At 43.7% G+C, this 22750-nt stretch overlaps 1 protein-coding gene across 3 annotated transcripts in view; it reads left to right on the top strand.

Moving 5' to 3' along the window:
• The first annotated feature begins 11684 nt into the window (after positions 1 to 11684).
• The window catches only part of METAP1 (methionyl aminopeptidase 1), a 31931-nt gene continuing 20865 nt past the window's right edge, over positions 11685 to 22750 (top strand). For 2 of the 3 annotated variants that reach the window (XM_068101076.2, XM_068101077.2), the window contains exons 1-4: positions 11754 to 12109; positions 12304 to 12355; positions 15293 to 15402; positions 21358 to 21418. In XM_068101076.2, coding sequence (XP_067957177.2) covers positions 11996 to 12109; positions 12304 to 12355; positions 15293 to 15402; positions 21358 to 21418 — 337 coding nt within the window. In that variant the 5' untranslated portion in view covers positions 11754 to 11995. Of the gene's footprint in view, positions 12110 to 12303; positions 12356 to 15292; positions 15403 to 21357; positions 21419 to 22750 lie in introns of all 3 variants that reach the window. The other variant, XM_068101075.2, reaches the window with a different exon arrangement.

Raw genomic sequence — 22750 nt, 5'->3', positions numbered from 1 at the left:
ATGGAGTTCACTCCAACACCCTTCCTGCACACAGCACACGGCCACTTCCCAGTTCTTTCCACCTCACCACATGCTTTACCACTTGCCATTGTTACGTGTTCCTACCCAAACCCCGGTTACAGTGCACCTCAGAATCTCGAGAGGGAACGGGGAAGAAAGATTTGTTTTTCTGAGTGTTCTAATAAACCATGGTAAAACCACACCAATGCAATTGTAGAACAAACAAGTAATTGTATTAAGAACTCTGACATCCACAATAATAACACGATTAAGGAAAGTACCATGAAAATATCACTTGCATCAAATGAACTATACATATGATGATGGTACTATCATTCCCCAATGCTCTCAAAGCAATGAACTCACGATATGCCAAACGTGAGTGGAATGTAACCTTCCCCAGAGTCCGTGCACAAATCCCAACGCGGTGAAGGTCGAAATCGTGCAGAATGGCAAAACAACAGGCAGGTATTGGCGTTGCTGTGGATGAGGAATTACGAGGTTACGAGCTGTGGATGAGGGAATCCCAATGACAAAACAAGATGCACCAAGCTGACAGCCTCGTCGAGGACAAAATGGGATATCGGCCTGTAATGGAAGTGCTGACTCCCTCCAACAATGACTCACACTTGGTGATAAAACCTGAGACGCAGGCTTACTTACACTCCCAATATATGACCCTTTCCCGGGAAGCCTCAACTCATTCATGACCAACATCAAAACCCGCTCGCAGCCTCGATTCAATTTTATGGCTGTATCTCCCTTTCCCTGCCGATCTTGATCTCTGCCAAGCTCCTCCTCTCTCCTCTTCCTGCTTCTTTGCAAGTTTTTTCTTTTTCCTCCACAAACATTTCTTTTTACCTTTTACTAAAGTCATCTCCATTTTACACAAAAATCTTAACAACAATATTACCTGAAACTAAAAAATCCTACAAGTATATAATAACAACAAAGGCGGAATTGACGGATCTGTAACACCATCACCTTCGTCTTTCCGATATTCACCTTCAGACCTTTTGTCTCCATACATTCCTTTCACTTGTTCATCTTCTCCTTCAGTCCATCCATACTTTCCCCAATCAAGACCAGATCATCTGCATACAACAACTCTCATGGTAAACCCTCCTTTATGTTCCAAGCCAGCACCTCCATCACAGCTACAAATAGTAATGGACTTAGTACTAACCCCTGATGCACTCCCACCTTCACCTCAAACTCACCACTGTTCCCGTCCTTCGTCCTTACAGCTGTGCGCGCTCTCTCGTACATTGCCATCACTACTCTGATCAACCATTCCTCCACTCCTAACTTCCTCAATGCCCATGTCACTACTTCGCGTGGAACCCTATCGAATGCTTTGTCCAGATCAACAAACCCAAGAAACAACTTCGTCTTCTCCATGTACTTCTCCTGCAACTGCATGTACAGCTGTGTCCCACCATCTCAGATAATACCCGATCCAAAACCATGATCCTTTCTACCCTCGTTAACCCACCCCAATCCCACCTTCCAAATTTCCAGTTTTCCTTCCTAAGAGTTTCCTTCCGTATCTATCTTATCCCCCCTTGCATCCTCTCCTGTGCCCCATTCTTCCCCACACCCATTGTTTGTCCAAGTCTCCCTCGATCTTGGCCTTCAACTCTACTGTTGGTGTTTCCCCCTCTCTCAACTGTTCTTTTTTGGCCAATTGTGCCCTGATTCATCCAGTGCACTAGTACAAGCTCTTCCACCAGTCTTGAGTATGTATACAAAAAGAAAAAATATATAAAAAGGCACACACACAAACATACACACACACAGACACACCTTCACTCTTGCCCTATTCCTCTCCCTCCCCATTCAAAACCCACAGATGTGTACTCCCCCTCCTCCTCCCCTCCCTCCCCCACACATGTACAGAGATATACTCTCGATCTCTGTCCCACCTCAAACCAAAGGGAAAACAGGACTTAGACTTTGAAAGACTTGTGAAACAGATAGGTTTTGAGGTAGGTTTTAAAGGGAGGAAGAGAGTCAACATGTCGAACAGAGGAAGGCAAGTCATTCCAGAGCAGAGGTGCAGCAAAGGAAAAGGATTTCTCGCCAAACGACTTGGTGCTGGTGCGCGGCGGCTCTAAGGTCATAGAGTCGTCGCTTGAACGAAGCCGTCGCCAAGGTTCATAGAGAGTGAGCAAATCGGAGAGATAGTGAGGTCCCGTTCCACACAATGATTTATAACATAGTGTGTAAATTTTGTGTTGCACACGAGCAGAGGCAGGCAGCCAGTGTAAAGATTCAAGAAGCGCAGTAACATGGTCAGACTTCTTCGCCTTACAGACAAGACGAGCGGCAGAGTTTTGAACCTTTTGTAACTTATCCAAGAGAAACTGAGGGCAGCCAGCATACAAAGAATTACAATAGTCTAGCCTTGAGAGGACAAGGGCACAGACCAGAGTTAGAGCAGCTTGAGGAGTAAGAAAATGGTGAATGGATGCGATCTTTCGCAGCTGAAAGTATGCTGATTTGCAAGCTTGAAGTACTTGCTTGGAAAATGTCATGTTACAGTCGAAAACCACACCAAGGTTCTTGGCCGACGAAACAAAGTTTACATCGGTTTCACCAACATGAATAGTGGTAGGAAGTGAACATTGTAGAGGACATCTGTGCAATCTTACAATCATAGACTCTGTTTTAGCATCGTTCAGCTGAAGTTTGTTTTGGGTCATCCACGCCTTCACGTCGGCAATACAGCCTTCTAACACTTCAACAGTGGGCACGATTTGTTGAATCGTGCTTCCTTTGTACAGCTTATTGTCATCCGCAAAGGTGTAGTGATCAACTGAATGTCTGGCAACAAGATCAAATAGAGGCTGAGTGTACAAAAGAAAGAGGATAGGTCCCAGGACTGAGCACTGGGGAACGCCAAAGGAAAGCGGAGAAGGGACTGATTTCTGGCCATTGACAACAACTGTTTGCACTCTATCAGTAAGAAGGGACATCAGCCAAGAAAGGGGAGTACCAGTTATACCAAATGTGATTTCAAGACGACGAATTAAGACACTATGGTCAATCGTGTCAAAGGCGGCAGACAAGTCCAAAAGAGCAAGAACGGAAACCTTACCACAGTCAAGAGAGGTCAGAAGATCATTGGTTATTCTTAGGAGAGCGGTCTCTGTGCTATGGCCTGGTCTATATGCTGACTGGCAAGAATTGAAAAGAGTATTTGAAACTAGATGGTCATTCATCTGTGATAGCACAATTCTTTCTGTGATCTTTGACAGGAAAGACAGGTTGGAGATAGGACGGTAATTTTTCATGTCATTAAGGTCAAGGGTGGGCTTTTTAAGAAGTGGTTTAACAAGAGCTTGTTTAAGGAGAAGCGGAAATGAACCCGTAGTCAGAGAATCATTGATAACTGCAGTAATAAATGGGAGGAGGGTGACCAAACACTCAATAAACAAATCGGTGGGAAGGGGGTCAAGATCACATGTTTTTGTGTTTGACTTGAGGATTGTACATTTGACAATTTCCTCAGTAACAGGAGTAAACAAACTTAGAGGTCGTCCGTGAAAGCAGTGTTCAGCATCATCGAAGGAAAGGAGTGACTGCTTGCCAAGATTGTTTCTTATTGACTGAATTTTATTGTGAAAGAAATGCAGGAAGCGTTGGGGTAGGTCGTTTTGAGGAAACACAGTGGGAAGAACGGATTTATTTTTGGTGGCATACAGGCGGTTGGTAATGCTGAACAGTTGCTTGCAGGAGGAGCTCCTCGTAATCCGATCAGAAATATATGACGTTTTGCTTTCAGAATGATTTTTATGACGGGTCTTTTAGCTATGTTATACAACTGTTTATGGACTGTGAGGCCAGTCTTCAGCCACTGTCTCTCGACACGTCGTCGTTCCTTTTTGGCAGCCCTGACTTCGTCGCTGACTGCGCTGAACCACGGAGTACTCCTGCATCTGGGAATGGCGTGCCGTGTCGCTGGAGCATGACAGTCCAACGCTGTGCGGAGGCAACAGTCGAGGTCTTCTGCAGTGACATAGGAATGGCCAGAGAGACGGGTGTGAAGATCCTCTTTAAAGGCGGAACGGTCGATGGCACGAATGTTGCGGGCAGTGATGAAGGTGGGCTGAAGACGAGGAACAGGAATATTCAGGTGGCTGGTGACACAGAAGTTGCCCGAGGTGATAGCACAGGTCACTGACGTGGACTGCACCAACTGATCATCGCATCTGTGCACTAACCAATCCAGGATGTGTCCTTTAACGTGTGTAGGTTGGGAGACAGACTAAAAGTAGAAAGGAGGTCAATGATCTTTGAAGTGAGAGGATGTTGTGGTTGGTCGTAGTGGACGTTGAAATCTCCAAGAATCAAGACAAAACCAGGAAGAGTATTGCAGTGGTCGAGCAGATTAGGAAGCTGGGTCACGAACATAGTCAGTAAGCTTGTTTTTCTGGTTAGGTGGAGGTCGGTAGAGGCAGCAGGAATGAAGAGTGTTTTCTGACAGAGTGAAGGTGACATGGGCTAGCTCGTAGGATGAATGGTCGAACGAAAAAGTCGTGGTGAAGGAGACAAAGGGAGAGAAGTTGTCTCTGTAAATAACAGCCACGCCCCCACCCCTAGAGGAGCGAGAAAATGACGGCAGGGTGTATCCATGTGGGGTGAGATCAGCACATCTCGCTTCGTCGCCACTGGGTCGGAGCCAAGTTTCGGTCAGAAAAAACACGTCGATATCGTTATCTTGAATAAAAGAGGTAATTTCGGTTCGCTTGTCAGGACTACTTACAGACTGAGCGTTGAATAAGGCGAGATACAGGTCAGAACGGTGTCGTTTTGGTGCTGCGTATGTTCTACAGGGATAGATGAGGTTATTGAAGTTGACAGGGGACACTTCTTTGCAGGAATTATTAAAATGTGGGCCGGGCCGTCGCTGGTCGCGAAGAGAAATCACAATCGGTATTTTTCTCTGCTTTCTCCTCCCGCCTCGCTTTGTGCTTTTTCTCGGGAGACCAACGCCGATTTCAAGTTCTCTGAGGCCTGACACGAGTCCAGGAGTCAATCGAGTGGTGTTGTTTAAAGACAAAAGTTTTTGCCGAGTGTAGCGAATAGGCCTCGGGATAGAGGAGTTAGAGCGGATAGTCGAGCTCGGTACATACAGCGGTGTGTGCAGAGGTGGGGTGAGCGGTGGGATGAGCGATGGGGCGGGCGATGGGACGTGTGATGGGGCAGGCGATGGGACGAGCGATGGGACGAGCGGTGGGACGAGCGATGGGGCGGGCGATGGGCCGGGCGATGGGACGATCGATGGGACAAGCGGTGGGACGAGCGGTGGGGCGAGACGGGGAAAAGAACTGTCTTGTTGAGAGGCGCACACCGGGGCTGCGTGAGGCTCAACGAAAAAACATGGCGGGTACTTACAGTTCGAAATTTTCAACTTGGTGGCGAGTAAAAACCAAAGTACTGCAAATCTCACGGGCAGACACGCCGCCATAAGCCAGGAAACGAAACAGGGATCCATCACAATCATTCACACAAAGCACAACACGACAGCACACGCTAAATCCAACAGAATCAATCAAATACACAGGACGACCGACTCAGCTCAGCCTGCTAGGCGAATGACCCGGAAGTAAAATCAAGAGTGATACTGCATATAAGTACTGCATATAAGCAGTAAGATGTGACCGAGTGGAGAGTTATCATCCGAAGGCTGGTGCAAACTTACACCCCCACTCCCCAATTATATATAATATGATTATAATTAATAATATATAGTTGTAATATAATTACAAGTCAGGAGACGACGATGTTTCACGAGCGAGCGGTATTCAATGACAAAGGACGGACTATAACCGAAACAAGCCCGGACAGGCCAGGCCCGGAAATGTCAAAACGAAGGTTACTGACCTTGAAATGACATAGAAAAGAATGTATAATCAGTTTTGAGGTTAGTTAGCTGCACAATACCGAAAATTCGGTGAAAAAAAGGATTTTTTTTTTTTTTTTTAATCGAGCTAGACACATGACATTGGCCTAACCAAATATCGAAACCCCTGTCAGATTCCACCAAACCCCTCGGAGAAGATGTAGCTTGAACTCGATTACCCCCTAAAAAGACATCTTTTTCCGGCGTGGCTCCGCACACAATGGGCGCAATACGCCCACTCTACGCAGGACACAACTAGATCATGATATCAACCTCCCACCCAAGTTTCATCAAGATTGGATGATATCATCGGGTAGTTATGCTGCGGACAGACAGATACACACACAGACAGACGCACACACATGGCGAATATAGTGGTCACTTGATAACTCGTGAACCAATATCATATGATTTACAATCATACACACTGTATGCATATATATGCAAATTCAAAACAGTGGAATGAATGCAAATCCTTTACTCAGGATAAACAAAAACACAGGTACAAAAAAAAACATGATCAGCAATATATAAAACATAGGAAATCCCACTAACATGCAGTGTTAAAGAATAAGTAAATAAAGACAGACAGGTGCTAAGAAAATGCCGACCAGACAATATTAAACACCCCCACCATATACCCCCATCTAATCCCAAGGGGAAGGTGGGGAGGCAAAATAACAAGGGAATATTTGCCTCAGGGTATAAAGAGGATGGTGGTGGTTCATGTGCAGCCACCCAGCTGCTGGTTGCATCATTTTCAGTGGGCACATCTGCCGCTGATGCAATGCCTCTCGATAACCAGCTATCTGGTACTCATTTTGCCAACCTTGGAAGGATGAGCAAGCTGAGTCAACCCCACCTGGGATTAATTCAGTGGGATTCAAACTCAGGGCCTTAGGATCCCAAGCCTGCTGCCCTAACCATTAGGCCAACACCAGGTATATAAAGAAAATTAATAGGTAAGAAAGAAAGAGGAGTGGGAAGAAAGGTTGATAAGGAAGGTCTTTTAAACAGAAGAATAAAAATAAAATTGTAAGAACATAAATAAAAGGAGCTATTCTGGTCCCACAGTCGACCCGGCATTTCACACAAGATGCACCTTAAGTGTCGCAGCTTCTCATCATTACTAATCAACCAGCCCCACAAGCGTACCTTCATTTTATCGAGCAATTAATTAAGCAATAACCTTTCCACCCCTCCCTCCCACCCCCCTCTGAGCGTAACAGTGGGTTGGACTTAGCAGGGTCAATGGGGTAATATAAGAAACGATTGTAGGTCAGGTTGGGGATCATTTGAGATGTGGTGTATAGCCTGCTTGAAGCCCTGGAGAGAAGAGTGGGATAGCAGTGGACAGCGAAAGGACCAGGGGTCATAACTTGAGAGTAAAAGAGGAGTGTTATGACGACACAAGGCAAGGGTCTTTCTGTCAAGAGTAGTTGATGCATGGAATAGTCTCAGCCATATCAGTGACCCAATAACCCAATTTATAGAGTTCTGCCAAGAAGGTCAAACGGTCAAGGTCAAAATTTTTTCAAGTCAATCTGATGGAAATTGGACAAATTCATCAATTTCCATCTGATCGACTTGAAATTTGAGCACGATTTTCATATTGGGTCAACGAAGCCTATTGATTTTGAGGTCAGAAGGTCAAGGTCGTCTAAAATTGTGATGGTGGGGTACAGTTCGGGGATATTGGCAGAAATGCGCGGGAATCATTCATGATGGCTTCATGGCCTCCACCTGCGTTGAACTTCCTCGTAATCCATGTTAGTGTCAAGTTTGAGTGACATGACATTAAAATAAAGGAAATTCAATGTAATCGCCAGCAATTTAAAAATGACAACATGGACATGACCAATGCATTATTATATTTGGTTAACGTCTCTCCTCCATTAGTAAGGGAAACATATGAAAATCTGTTCACTAAATTGTTACCAAAAAATTTCTTCACCAATATGTTTGTAAAGGTGTGTAATAACATGTGTTAAAATATTGAAGGTCAACTCCCGTGGGAAACCCAGAAAAAAAGCTGTTGAATTCGGGTACCGAAAAATTATTTTCGAGAATTTTTATTTTTTTAAATCGGCCCTTAAGTAACTTATGAGGGGTCAAATAAGGGTTTTTCATGATTCTGAGTTGATTGTTAACATTTATATTTCACCACAGACACTCCTTTGTGGAAAAATAATTTCTAAATATATCTCATTTTCTACTTTGCAGGACATGGAGTCTAGCAATATGGATGAAGACGTTACTCCACCTGTGCTCAATTGCTTCATCTGTGCACGCTCGGATACACCAGCTGAAAGGCTCATACAGGCAACTCCAAAGGGATACTCAACTTTATTGAAACAAGCAGAAACTGTCGAAAATGTTACTGTTGTGGAACGTATGAAGGAGGCTCAAAAGGAAGGAAAACTGAGGTACCACCAGAAGTGTAAAAATGATCTGTACAACAACTTTGTTGCAACCACCAAGAAGTCAGCTCAAGCATCAAAGGCAGAGAAAGAGTCATCAAAGTTGAAGAGAAGACGCACTACTTGTGAGTTCAGTTCATCAACTGGCTGCAGTTCTAGAAGATCACAGTCAGTTGACCTCCTGTATAAGGATGTATGCATGCTTTGCAACCAACCAGCCCAGCTCTACAAAAATAATCCAGCACAAGCTAGAAAGAAATACAGAGTGCCAGATAATTTGACTGCAGATACACTGAAGGCAAGCTTGCTGAAGACAGCACGGAGTCGCGGGGATGACTGGGGCACTGAAGTCACTGGACGCCCGGAAGGGATCAACGACTTGGTAGCAGAAGAAACACTGTACCATTTGCGATGCAAACTTATGTTTGCGAGAGGTGACAGTTTGTCCAAGACTGATGAGGAAGGAAAAAGGAAGAGGGGACAGAGGAGTATTGATGAGGAGCGAGAGGCAGTTTTTATTGAATTCTGCGAATGGTTAGACTCAGAATTAGAGCATGGGGTAATGAACATGGACCAAGTCCATGAAAAGCTGCAGGAGTTTGATCAGTCACCAGAGAAGAGCCTTTCTTATTCAAAGCATTGGCTAAAGATAAAACTTCTAGAGAAATACGAAGACACCTTGTATTTCACAACACAGGAAAGAAGGGCAGATGTACTCTGTCTCAAAGATGGCACCGACAATATTCTGCGAGTGCATCATGCTAATCTTGACCATGGAGATGAGAAGACTCAGATCATAAAGACGGCACTCAAGTTCATATCCAATGATATTGCCTTGATTGATTTAGGTCCAAAGTCATACCCCACCACACACAGTATGACTGACATCGATAGTCAGCTGACACTTGTTCCTGCAAGCCTTCAGATGTTCTTGAGACCGATTGTCAAGACAGACGTCCCCGCGACTCCGTGCTGTCTTCAGCAAGCTTGCCTTCAGTGTATCTGCAGTCAAATTATCTGGCACTCTGTATTTCTTTCTAGCTTGTGCTGGATTATTGGCGCTGAGGAAGCGCCTCTAGCGAATGACTTCCAGCCAGTGTAATGCTAATTCCTGTCACAGGAATTCTGAGATCATATAAGTGGGCGTGGCAGTTCCTGATTGGTTCGTGTTGGGGAACGCCTTCTCGCTGCCGACGTGACGTAAATTCGCGCACGCGCACTGGTGAAGCTTACTCGATCTTACTCGATCCCATATTACATGTACTTTCATTGCATACAAATTATACTTCCTCCTAGAAATTCCATGCCCGAACCTCAGCGCAATCCAAGAGGATTCACTTGTTTTTGTAGAGCTGGGCTGGTTGGTTGCAAAGAATGCATACATCCTTATACAGGAGGTCAACTGACTGTGATCTTCTAGAACTGCAGCCAGTTGATGAACTGAACTCACAAGTAGTGCGTCTTCTCTTCAACTTTGATGACTCTTTCTCTGCCTTTGATGCTTGAGCTGACTTCTTGGTGGTTGCAACAAAGTTGTTGTACAGATCATTTTTACACTTCTGATGGTACCTCAGTTTTCCTTCCTTTTGAGCCTCCTTCATACGTTCCACAACAGTAACATTTTCGACAGTTTCTGCTTGTTTCAATAAAGTTGAGTATCCCTTTGGAGTTGCCTGTATGAGCCTTTCAGCTGGTGTATCCGAGCGTGCACAGATGAAGCAATTGAGCACAGGTGGAGTAACGTCTTCATCCATATTGCTAGACTCCATGTCCTGCAAAGTAGAAAATGAGATATATTTAGAAATTATTTTTCCACAAAGGAGTGTCTGTGGTGAAATATAAATGTTAACAATCAACTCAGAATCATGAAAAACCCTTATTTGACCCCTCATAAGTTACTTAAGGGCCGATTTAAAAAAAAAACAAATTCTCGAAAATAATTTTTCGGTACCCGAATTCAACAGCTTTTTTTCTGGGTTTCCCACGGGAGTTGACCTTCAACATTTTAACACATGTTATTACACACCTTTACAAACATATTGGTGAAGAAATTTTTTGGTAACAATTTAGTTAACAGATTTGTGAAATATCTCATAAAATGCCCTTACTACATGTATTTTTTTTCCATTTCATTAGTTGAAAAATCAAAGATTTTTCCAAGTATATTGGTTGGTCTTGTGTCTGTCTGTTCATCACCTGCATGTCACAATTTTAAACCGATCTTCATGAAACTTCACCAGATGGTAGAGTTTGTCATAAGGAAAAAGTCTATTCATTTTGAGGTCAAAGGTCATTTCGAGGTCAAATTTATAAAATTGTAATTTTAAATCTGATTGACTTGAAAATTTAACAGCATTTGCATATTGAGTCACTAAATTGGCAAACCAACTATTTTGAGGGCAAAAGGTCAAGTCAAGGTCAAACTTCCAAAATTATCAAATTTCACCTGAAAAATCATCAATTTTAATCCAATTGACTTTGCAATTAAACAGAAATTGCAGAGTGCCTCACTGAATTGGGAAACCAACTATTATTGAGGTCAAAAGGTCAAAGGTCAACACAAGGTCAAACTTCTAAAATCATAAATTTTCATCCGATTGACTTTAGAATTAAACAGAAATTGCAGAGTGCCTCACTGAATTGGGAAACCAACAATTATTGAGGTCAAAAGGTCAAAGGTCAAATCAAGGTCAAGCTTCTAAAATCATCAATTTTCATCCGATTGACTTTAGAATTAAACAGAAATTGCAGAGTGCCTCACTGAATTGGGAAACCAACTATTATTGAGGTCAAAAGGTCAAAGGTCAACTCAAGTTCAAACTCCTAACATCATCAATTTTCATCCGATTGACTTTAGAATTAAACAGAAATTGCAGAGTGCCTCACTGAATTGGGAAACAAACTATTATTGAGGTCAAAAGGTCAAAGGTCAACGCAAGGTCAAACTTCTAAAATCATCAATTTTCATCCGATTGACTTTAGAATTAAACAGAAATTGCAGAGTGCCTCACTGAATTGGGAAACCAACTATTACTGAGGTCAAAAGGTCAAAGGTCAACTCAAGGTCAAACTTCTAAAATCATCAATTTTCATCCGATTGACTTTAGAATTAAACAGAAATTGCAGAGTGCCTCATTGAATTGGGAAACCAACTATTACTGAGGTCAAAAGGTCAAAGGTCAACTCAAGGTCAAACTTGTAAAATCATCAATTTTCATCCTGTTGACCCGAGCTTTGATTAAGAAAGTCAATTAATCCTAATGAAATGGATAATTTGATGTATCCATGGCAACCTTTTGGGGGGGGGGGGGGGGGGGGGTGGATTTTGCAAGTACCGTGCTCTGCATGACGTCATTCTTGTTTTATATATTTATTTTTCTCAGCACGTCCATTTCTCTTGTAAGGTATCTCATCACAGGTATCGCAATCACCAGGTACGTGACACAATCACAATGCACTTTATAATTGGTGTTGTGGAATCTGAGGCTTGGCTATTCTTGCGACGAGGTTACTCGGAGCGCGGATCAATTCGGCGATAGGGAGTAACAGTTCAGGTGCCGACGAGGAATAAAGGTAACGAGAAGCACAGGTAGGGGAACAGGGAGAGCGGGGATCGTCGGAGCAGCAATTACGAGGCGGAAGCAGAAAGACGAGCACAGCAAGCGGCATGGCCTCGACCCAGAGCCAGATGTGCGAGACCGAGGGCTGCTCCAACGCGTCCAAGTTACAATGTCCGACGTGCATCAAACTAGGAGTGCAGAGCTCGTTTTTCTGTTCCCAGGTGCGTGTGCTCCGATACGAACGAGCTCCGCGGCCTTTCCGCGTTGTGCTAGTTCATCCGCCGCGTTTAGCGAAGGGGTCCCGGGTCTAGGAGCTATCCGAGGCCGAGGCCGGACGTCGGGCCGGAACATGACGGTCAATGTACCGCTCGCGCTGGGAGTTAATTGCGTGTTCATTTGTTGCGTGTTTATGTAGGAATGTTTCAAAGGAAGCTGGGATGTGCACAAGCAAGTCCACAAGAAAGCGAGTGAGTGAATGCGAGCGGTTCGTGCATTACAAGACGGCGGACAAACACGAGGTTGTGTCTTGTTGGGGTTAGCCGAAAGAAGTCACGTCACAGATGGTTTCGCTGCTCGTCTATGAGCTCCGCAGAGTCGCACATATAACGGACAATGCGAGGTTACAATGGTTTAGCGTTGTTTAATTAAGACTCCTCTGGTCCGTGAATGAACATTGAACAGGGGGATGATGAATGGAATTCTGTTGCAAACACTGAAACAGGTGCATGTGTGTGTGCGCGTGTGTACGTACGTGTTTGTTAGGTGTAGACAGAACGGTGTGTGTGTGTATGTGTTTGTTAGGTGTAGACAGAACGGTGTGTGTGTGTGTGTGTTAGGTGTAGACAGAACGGTGTGTGTGTATGTGTTTGTTAGGTGTAGACAGAACGGTGTGTGTATGTGTTTGTTAGGTGTAGACAGAACGGTGTGTGTGTGTGTGTGTGTGTGTGTGTGTGTTTGTTAGGTGTAGACAGAACGGTGTGTGTGTGTGTGTTTGTTAGGTGTAGACAGAACGGTGTGTGTATGTGTTTGTTAGGTGTAGACAGAACGGTGTGTGTGTATGTGTTTGTTAGGTGTAGACAGAACGGTGTGTGTATGTGTTTGTTAGGTGTAGACAGAACGGTGTGTGTGTGTGTATGTGTGTGTTTGTTAGGTGTAGACAGAACGGTGTGTGTGTATGTGTTAGGTGTAGACAGAACGGTGTGTGTATGTGTTTGTTAGGTGTAGACAGAACGGTGTGTGTGTATGTGTTTGTTAGGTGTAGACAGAACGGTGTGTGTATGTGTTTGTTAGGTGTAGACAGAACGGTGTGTGTGTATGTGTTTGTTAGGTGTAGACAGAACGGTGTGTGTGTATGTGTTTGTTAGGTGTAGACAGAACGGTGTGTGTGTATGTGTTTGTTAGGTGTAGACAGAACGGTGTGTGTGTATGTGTTTGTTAGGTGTAGACAGAACGGTGTGTGTGTGTGTATGTGTTTGTTAGGTGTAGACAGAACGGTGTGTGTGTATGTGTTTGTTAGGTGTAGACAGAACGGTGTGTGTATGTGTTTGTTAGGTGTAGACAGAACGGTGTGTGTGTGTGTATGTGTTTGTTAGGTGTAGACAGAACGGTGTGTGTGTATGTGTTTGTTAGGTGTAGACAGAACGGTGTGTGTGTATGTTTGTTAGGTGTAGACAGAACGGTGTGTGTGTGTGTGTTTGTTAGGTGTAGACAGAACGGTGTGTGTGTATGTGTTTGTTAGGTGTAGACAGAACGGTGTATGTGTTTGTTAGGTGTAGACAGAACGGTGTGTGTGTGTGTGTTTGTTTGGTGTAGACAGAACGGTGTGTGTGTATGTGTTTGTTAGGTGTAGACAGAACGGTGTGTGTGTATGTGTTTGTTAGGTGTAGACAGAACCGTGTGTGTGTATGTTTGTTAGGTGTAGACAGAACGGTGTGTGTGTATGTTTGTAAGGTGTAGACAGAACGGTGTGTGTGTATGTTTGTTAGGTGTAGACAGAACGGTGTGTGTGTATGTGTTTGTTAGGTGTAGGCTGGAATGGTGTGTGTATATGTGTGTGTTTGTTTGGTGTAGGCAGAACGGTGTGTGCACGTGTGTGTTTGTTAGGTGTAGGCAGAACGGTGTGTGTGTATGTGTTTGTTAGGTGTAGACAGAACGGTGTGTGTGTATGTGTTTGTAAGGTGTAGACAGAACGGTGTGTGTGTATGTTTGTAAGGTGTAGACAGAACGGTGTGTGTGTATGTTTGTTAGGTGTAGACAGAACGGTGTGTGTGTATGTGTTTGTTAGGTGTAGGCTGGAATGGTGTGTGTATATGTGTGTGTTTGTTTGGTGTAGGCAGAACGGTGTGTGCACGTGTGTGTTTGTTAGGTGTAGGCAGAACGGTGTGTGTGTATGTGTTTGTTAGGTGTAGACAGAACGGTGTGTGTGTATGTGTTTGTTAGGTGTAGACAGAACGGTGTGTGTGTGTGTGTGTGTGTGTGTGTGTGTGTGTGTGTGTGTGTGTGTGTGTGTGTGTGTGTGTGTGTGTGTGTGTGTGTGTTTGTTTGGTGTAGACAGAACGGTGTGTGTGTATGTGTTTGTTAGGTGTAGACAGAACGGTGTGTGTGTATGTGTTTGTTAGGTGTAGACAGAACTGTGTGTGTGTGTGTGTGTGTGTGTGTGTGTGTGTGTGTGTGTGTGTGTGTGTGTGTGTGTGTGTGTGTGTGTGTGTGTGTGTGTGTGTGTGTGTGTGTGTGTGTGTGTGTGTGTGTGTGTGTGTGTGTGTGTGTTTTTTTGTATCTCCACCACGAGCCATAGAATGTCAAAGAAAATTACTTGTCACAATAATTTAAAAACGAATTGACAATTTCTGTACCATCAGCCATTTGTGATTGTGTGATACAGGACAGAAATACGTCACTTTGAAAGTGTTTGAGGGTGGGCGAACCCTCGGCTGCCGGGCAGAGCTGCCACTGCCAGATGTATAATAAATTTGATCTTTCGCATATTTTTCCTGTTATTTTAACCCCAAAAGGATTACAATTGATAATTGCAAAAATGGTCAAATAGATGACGATTGATGCGAGTTTTTACATTACAGGTAAGTAGCAACCTTTCGGTCATCTTGCAGTATTTTATAATCTCACGATATTTTGCTATCCTGATATTTTTATTCTCGAATTATAAAAGCTATGCTGGCTTTTTGGGAATCATTTGCTTCCCCCAGACCCTTCCCCTATCCCCCTGTGGTGTAGACAAAATGGTGTGTTTGATGTAACTAGTGTTTGTGTTTGGTGTAGATAGCAATGTGTGGTGAGGATACGCGCACACTTTGTGGCGGTTAAAGGCATCGGTGATACCTTTTTGTCAAAAGTTGAAATTTTTTTGCATTTCTTTTCAAGTGCACTGATTGTGACCTGTTTTGCAGAGGAAATCAAGGCCAGGAAGGAAGAAGCAAAATCGGTGTTTAACGCTGTAGTTTCCGATCCTTTCTTTAATTACCATTACACCGGCCTCGTGAGACCATGGTATCCATTGGTATGTACTACCTAAATGCATGGATATAAATAAAAATGTTCCCAGCTTTTGCGCATCGTTTTTAAAGCTACCCCTTGTGATTGTGTTTATATGAAAACAAAGTAACTTCTTGCATATGGAAAACAAAACCCAGTGTCTCAGAATTGGATCTGAGAATAAGTACAAGTATAATTCCCCATCCCTCGTAGCCAATATGTGGCTTTCAACGAAATCCTCTCACCTGCTCTCACTCTCAAGGCAGTGTTCTGGAACCCTTCCTATCACCATTTACCTCACGCATGCTCACGAAGCGAAAGGTGCGGTTCAGCAATTGGTTCATGTTAGTCCATCTGTGTCCATCTTCTTATCAGTTTATGATAGAGGAACAACTTAGTTAAGCTTATTGTTGTATTTTAAACATGAATTGGAAGACAAGTCTGTCATTTTACAGGGCTTTGGCTCTGACTTTGTCTCAATGGCACATGCTCAGAGAGGAGTGAGATAATATTATGTCTGGGGCTAAAGCAATATCTAGAGCCAGATAGATCTGTATAGGTAGGTATTCGACTGTCGCGACAGAGTATCTACCGGTAATAAGTTCTGTGTGTTTATGCGATTTGTCGGGTTAATATGTCTGCTTGTGAACATACCAGGATGTTCGAGTGTTAGATAGTATAGGGATTAAGAATAACGCCCCTGTGTGTCCAACCTGTTCATCAAACCGTTGTCCCTTCTGGCAATGCACACCAACATAGACATTTAGATAGGCCCTTAGCCCAACATTAATTAAATTCCCTTCCCTGACAAAGACTTCGGAAGGAACAGGCAAGGAAACCAGTTCAGGGCACCGCCGCATGGGCCACAGCCAGCTGCACCTCCGCTAGGCCTCGGGTAGCTACGTGCTATGACCACGCTACGTGCTATGACCACGCTACGTGCTATGACCACGCTACCCGCTACGTGCTATGACCACGCTACGTGCTATGACCACGCTCCAGGCCTGTGGAGGGCACTGATTGGGTGGCGCGCCGAGGCTGACGTCACTGCCGCAGGTTATATCAGGGCGTGCCGAACGACAATTGCTCTGGGACATCCGGCGCTTCGTCTTGCGCAGCACGCTCTCTTCGTCTTGCGCAGTCCTAGCCCGAGTTCGCTGGCTTGCTTCTGAGAGTTCTCTTGAGTTGAGTGGAGTTCGCTTGCTTCTTGCACGTTCCTTTGTCTCTCTGGCACGTCCAACTCTTGGGAGAGCTGACTGGGACTTGGCAGACCGATTGTGTGTGGAGATCGACCTCATGTGGAGCTCGCTGGCCTGCGTTGGACGGGTGATGCTTTTGGTGCGTTGGACGCGTGGTGCTTGGTGCACAGACCTCGTGAGCGGCAAGAGGCTTGGAGCAGGGCCTGGTGGCACGCGAGCGGGGCCAAACGGGGCCGTGTTACACTGCAAGACTACAGACGAGATAAGGCTGCACTCACACCCCACATTTACAATTACACGACGAATGTGTTCTTTTATTAATTCTTCCCTCATCTCGTTTCTGAAGTCTGGTGTGTGGGATCCCAAATTAGGAATTAGATTTATCGGTGCGTTTTCCTGTCCCTACCTTTTATTTGAATAAACCCTTGCATTATTTTTCATTCTTTGTTAAACCCGTGTCCGTTTGAGTACGTTCACCTTCCACAGGTACGTGCTTTTGCCGCAGCTTCCACTTTCCTTCTTCCTCCCGCGTTTCATAGTTAAATCCGTGTTCGGTCATCACCTCCAAGTAAAGTCCGTTTCCGTCCATCCGCGAGCCCTGGTATTAACCAAAGGGTCCACGCGACAATATTTTTATTTTTACTCTATATGCCTGCCTGGCAGTCAAACAAAATTGAAAATAATTTCAAACATGAGACTTCCTGTTTTTAAAGATGTCATGAAAGATACAAACAGGCGCATGGAACTAATGTAACGTGTTAGATATGGTGATGTAATAGACTCTGGGTAAAATCCGGGAATTCATTTATTTGTTCGACTTGTACAATCTTTATTTATTTTAAATTGAATTTTATACTTGGACTGTAGTACACAAATCGCCTTCATAATACTTCCAAGAACCTCCAGTTTTGCAGTACCGTACTTAAATTTAAATAAACGTTCAATGATGATGGTGGTGGTGTACAAGGGTGGTGATCATGACTGCTTCTAGTCTACTTCAATAACACTAAACTTCCAGAATATATTTTTAAACAACCGTTGAAATCATTACTTTATTAAAATTGTAGTACAGTACTGTATATAATTGAACAATGTGCACTGTGCAGGGTATTGTGTTTTATGCACTCTCTAGCTATTTATGTTTTTATTATTGTAAACCAATGGAGGGTTGCACAAACACTGCAAGGGTTTACTGTACAAACTAGAACAGCACTTGTATAGTGCATAGTCTTGCCTCGTGCATTCATTCTGAACAAAATACCATCGTTAACTGAACATGCTACTGTTGTAACCCACTGATGTTATGGGTCATATACCCATATCATCCATGCACCCTATTATGTCACATAGTTTCTTGATATGAGTTATGTATGTCATATATTTAATTCTTCCCGCACATAGGATGTTAAATCAGACATATCATATCATAGATAACTTTTAGATTTTTCAGATAAAGATTTCAATTCATCCAATTATGGCTGGAATACCACTCCACCGATGACGTTATCATTATCACCTTATATACCCCATGGGGAGTTGATGACATAAGGCAAGTTTCAATATTTTTGTTGAGCTGTTTTGGAGAAAATGTCCAATTTTTTTCCTTTAATCCAATATGGCTGCCATACCATGTGACCTATGAAGTCGGAGTTGGCAATAAAATATTCCCTCTTTTGAAATTTTGCATTAATCGGACAAGCGGTTGCAGAGAAAACCATTTTTAAAGCGGAAATATATGGGCGTAGACACACACACAGAGGCATTGCAATAGTCTCGCATCCTCTAAGGGGCGAGACTAATAAGGGCGAAGTCTATGGTACGCCAGCGCAAATCCCTGCGCTTCCCACCTTTAGCAAAGTTGAAAAGTGGCAAAGTTCCACTACGAATGATCCAATATGAAAATTTTAAAATCCTCCCCCTCCCCCCTAGTTTTGACCTCTGCGACCCTAACTCCCCACCCCTTAGGGCAGGGGGTAAAATCTAAAAAATCGTTACATATTTAACATGGCCCCAATGTTGCTTGCATACACGAAGTTTCATTTTAAAATGTTTAAAATTGTGCCTGTAATTGCATTTTCCAGTTTTTGAACCCACCCCAGGGAGTGGGGCCAAAATGACCATACTCTTGCACCTTCGTTCCATGTGATCACAACTACCCAGTTTGGTGAATTTCTCCACAACCGTTTAGAAGGAGATAGCGTGACGAATATATATATATATATACACACATACATACATATACACATACACACATATATATATATATACACACGGACGAAGCCGATTACAATATCCCCCTATTCCCACCCCTGTTAATTTTCTTCTTCTAAAATCGGGGAATAACTAGAACTGCACTTAGTAGGGTAAACCTTTGCTAGGTTGAAGCCACTCTTGAGGAAAAAGAAAAAGAAAATAACTGACAGTGGGCCAAATGTCAAGGTAATGAAAGAGCATGTAAAAAAGGAAAGGGAGGACCAAGTAATGCCTAGATTTGTGAAGTACTGCAGAGACTGTTGTCCTTCTGGCAGGTTCTCCCATCTCAGCCAAGGAACTCTGTAGTTCTGTCAGAGTGGTCATTTGGGTTCTTGGTCACCTCCCTGATCAAGGTACTTCTGGCGTAGTTGCTCAGTTTGTTCGGACCTTCCGAGGTCGGCAAAACGAGTACCAGCTGACTGGTAATAGTGGGCAATGCATCAGCGGCACAGCTTCAACCCCAAAAAATGATGCAGCCAAGCAGCTACAGGTTGCACACGAACCACCACCACAGGTTCCCTTTATGTGGAGTGTGGGTGAAAGTTGGCTTACAGATCTGCCAACATTCCACATCAACCTTACTTTTATATTCAGTGCATGGCCAATCACATGGACTGGTATTTTGTGGCGTGCCTTCACTTTCAAAATGTATGCACCTAAACAATGAATAGCATTTGCAGGCATAGCTTTATTCATACAGAATTGACGTTTTAATACTCTCTGAGCTTGAACGATTGATCCAATTTTAAAGAACAGCCCTGCAACAATGAACCTTTCACTGGTAGCTCAACCATCCATTTCTGCAACTAGATGGTTCCACCAGCCCTGTGTGTTCCAGGAAGTTACTCCCCTAAAGTCGATGGCTGTGTTTATCTTGAGTCATCTCTTCCAAAAGCCTTAGATACTGTCAAAAATAAATAACTCACTCAATTGTCAGGTATTTTATCGAATTGGCACTTTGTTAAATAGTGAACTTACTCCTGCAAAAACAATTCCTGACACCAAACATTTTAAGTTTTTGTTTTCAGAATGAAACTCATTGAAAGTTTTCCTATATCGTGACATATAATGGCCTTTTGTTAAAGCAAGGACTTGTGGGCTAGTAAATACAAGCTAGATTGCATCGGTTTGGCGTCAGGAAGGGCATCCGGCCATAAAAACATTGCCTCAAACAGGGAACCATGATTGTCATGGGGCCCCGCAAGGCTAACCACCACTCTAGCGGGGGAAAATGGCCTTAAAACGATCATTCATTCATTCATATTGCATCAGTGTTAAACGGCTTGTAATAACTTGTCGACAAATTTTCTTCGACCTTCTATGTGGTACAGTATGGTGGTGACAAAGTTCCTAGTTCTTTGGGTAACCTTTGACAAGCTATGTTGCTGATATAAAAAGGAAAGTTAAAAGTTCAGAATGTTGAAGTGATACTTTTATAGTTTATTACATCAATTGAGTGTGTAATTTTGCCGAAATGTTCACATAACACTTGTGTTTCATATCTGTTTCGACTCTTTTCTATTTATTTATTTATTTTATTTTATTTTTGTGTCCAATGTCGAGGCTCGTGGAGAAGCCAAAGCATTGAACAGATCAGAACATAACAGAACAATTGGAACAGTAGAAAGAGGGTGGAAACACACCAAAAGTAGGGTTGAGGGACAAAATAGAGGAAGACTTAGAGAAATAAGGGACATGGGGAAGACTGAGAGCTTGGGGAGGACACATGAGGTGAACAAGATGGATATAGCCGGACACTCTCGGTCAAAGAAGTGGGAGGAAGAACTGAAAACTTGTAAAGATATGGGGTCCGAAAAAAACATCATTGTTGGGGGTTGGGTTGGGGTGGGGGGATGGGGACCTGAGATTGTGATGAAGGCCCTAACAACACAGTTATCTTGAAGTCCTGGAGGGAAGGACGAGATCAAAGATGCTGAAGAAATTGGTTCCACATTTTGGCAGAAAGAGGAACGAATGAATTGAGGTAAGTAGTGAATCTGGATTTTGGGAGTTGTGCCATGCAAAGACTGTGGGTTGAGAGGGCGTAGAGGAGGGTGTAGAAGACAGAGACCACTGACCTGTCCGCTATGTGAATGTGATAGGCCCAGAGAATTTGCTTCATCGTGGGAGATTCCAATGATCTTGAAGATCTTTGTTTCCATGGTGTCAAGCTGAGCAAGTTTTGAGGCAGGGGTGCCAGCCCGATGGAGAGTGCAGTACTCCATCGAGCTGCTGATGAAGGCCTTGTAGTATATAAAAGTTTAGGTGTAACAAGAAGAGTCTTTGCATGATGGAGGATGCCTGTCCGGTGACTGGCTTTAGAGGCCAACTTAGATATGTGGTTTGCCTATGAGAGATCACTGAAGAGGTTAACAAAAGTAAGGCATTTTCTATTTTTTTTTTTTTGAGATTATAATCTCCAAAGCTGCATTCGGGGACTTGCTGATTTCTCCTACCGTTTGCATATTTGTGTTGGGATTTCCTTTTTGATGCGTTTTGCAGAACTTTGCTTTTGTTTTTGTTTTCAGAGTCCAAAGAGAGAAGTTCCGTGCCATATTATACGCCCAGACTACGCAACACATCCACAAGGTGCTTATTATTATATTATTTTATTTTATTTTTAAATTTTTTTTAAAGAGGAGCGAGGCTCATGAAAGAGCAGGATATAACTGACAGTGGGCCAAATGTCAAGGGAATTGAAAGAGCATGTAATAAAGGAAAGGGAGGAGGGAAGGAAACCCTGAGGCAAGTAAGATGGTTGGGTCAGGAAAGGTTAATCAGGGTGATGTAGACTATGGGACAGCATTGGGGATCACAAGAGCTAGCTTGCTTGAAGTCCTGGAGGGAAGAGTGAGCCAGATGAGACTCTGGAATGTGGTTTCATAGATGTGAGAAGTGAGGAATTAAAAAAAAGTTGAGGAGAGGCTTTTATTGATAGCAATATGTTGACTGGGTGAATGGAGGAAGTCAGAAATACAGAAATGAAGCCACATGCAGTATTCCACATGCGGAGAGCTTGGCAGGCATAGCAGGATGCCAAATTCTATCAAATGTCCGACGTGTCAAGGGCGACGATGGTCATGATCTATCACCTGTTTAATGTCGATTCGTTTTTGAATGTCTTTTTATTGCTCTAGAATAGTGGTTCTTAACCTTTTTAAAGGCGACGAACCCTAACGAAACCCATCGAACACTCGCGGAACCCCTCAAATTTGACAAAAAAATTAAGAAGAATTGCATCTTAATGCGTTTTCTGTTCTTCTTTTCGGGAGGCGATCTGGGAAATGCGTGGTTTTGTTTTGGCAAGGGCCACCCTCAAATCGTTTGGCAAGCCTGCTCCTTTTCTTTGTTTTAATGTCCACCAGTTTCGAAAACAGATGCTCGCAGAGATACGTTGTAACGAACGGCGTGAGGATCTCAAGGGCAATTTTAGCGATGTGAGGATACCAAAACGTTGAGAGCGTTGTTGTGCCGAAGAGTTGTTGTTGACTTTGGTTCTGCTGAAGTTCGATGAGGTCGTCAAGGGATTGGTCGTTGACATCTGCCGTTGAAAGGTCGAAAGTAAACGGCTGCCGCACCCATGCTGGGTATTGCTCTTGGTCAGGGAAGTAGCCGTCGAATGACTTTCCCAGCTCATCCAAGTGCGTGGCAATCGGTTGCTTCAGCTCCCCCGGTACAGCAGTGCCTCCAACTTCAGACTCATCTTCAATCCCACTCACGCACTCGTCCAGTAGCGAAAAGTTTGCTAAGTTGTCGTTCTCTGTTCGCTGCCTCCACAACGGTAACTTCTTTCGGAAAGCGCTCGGCTTTTATTCATATTCGATGACATTCACTCCACCGCCCTGCATCTGGCAATTGAAATGATTAAGTGCGTCGAAGATGTCAGCCAAGTACGCCAAGGCGAGGATGAACTCTGACTCT

The sequence above is a fragment of the Myxine glutinosa genome, chromosome 4 (assembly GCF_964187855.1).
Source record: "Myxine glutinosa chromosome 4, kmMyxGlut1.1, whole genome shotgun sequence".
In the NCBI taxonomy this organism is placed as follows: domain Eukaryota; kingdom Metazoa; phylum Chordata; class Myxini; order Myxiniformes; family Myxinidae; genus Myxine; species Myxine glutinosa.
Note: the sequence above shows the minus strand (reverse complement) of the source record. Positions and strands in the feature narration are given on the sequence as shown.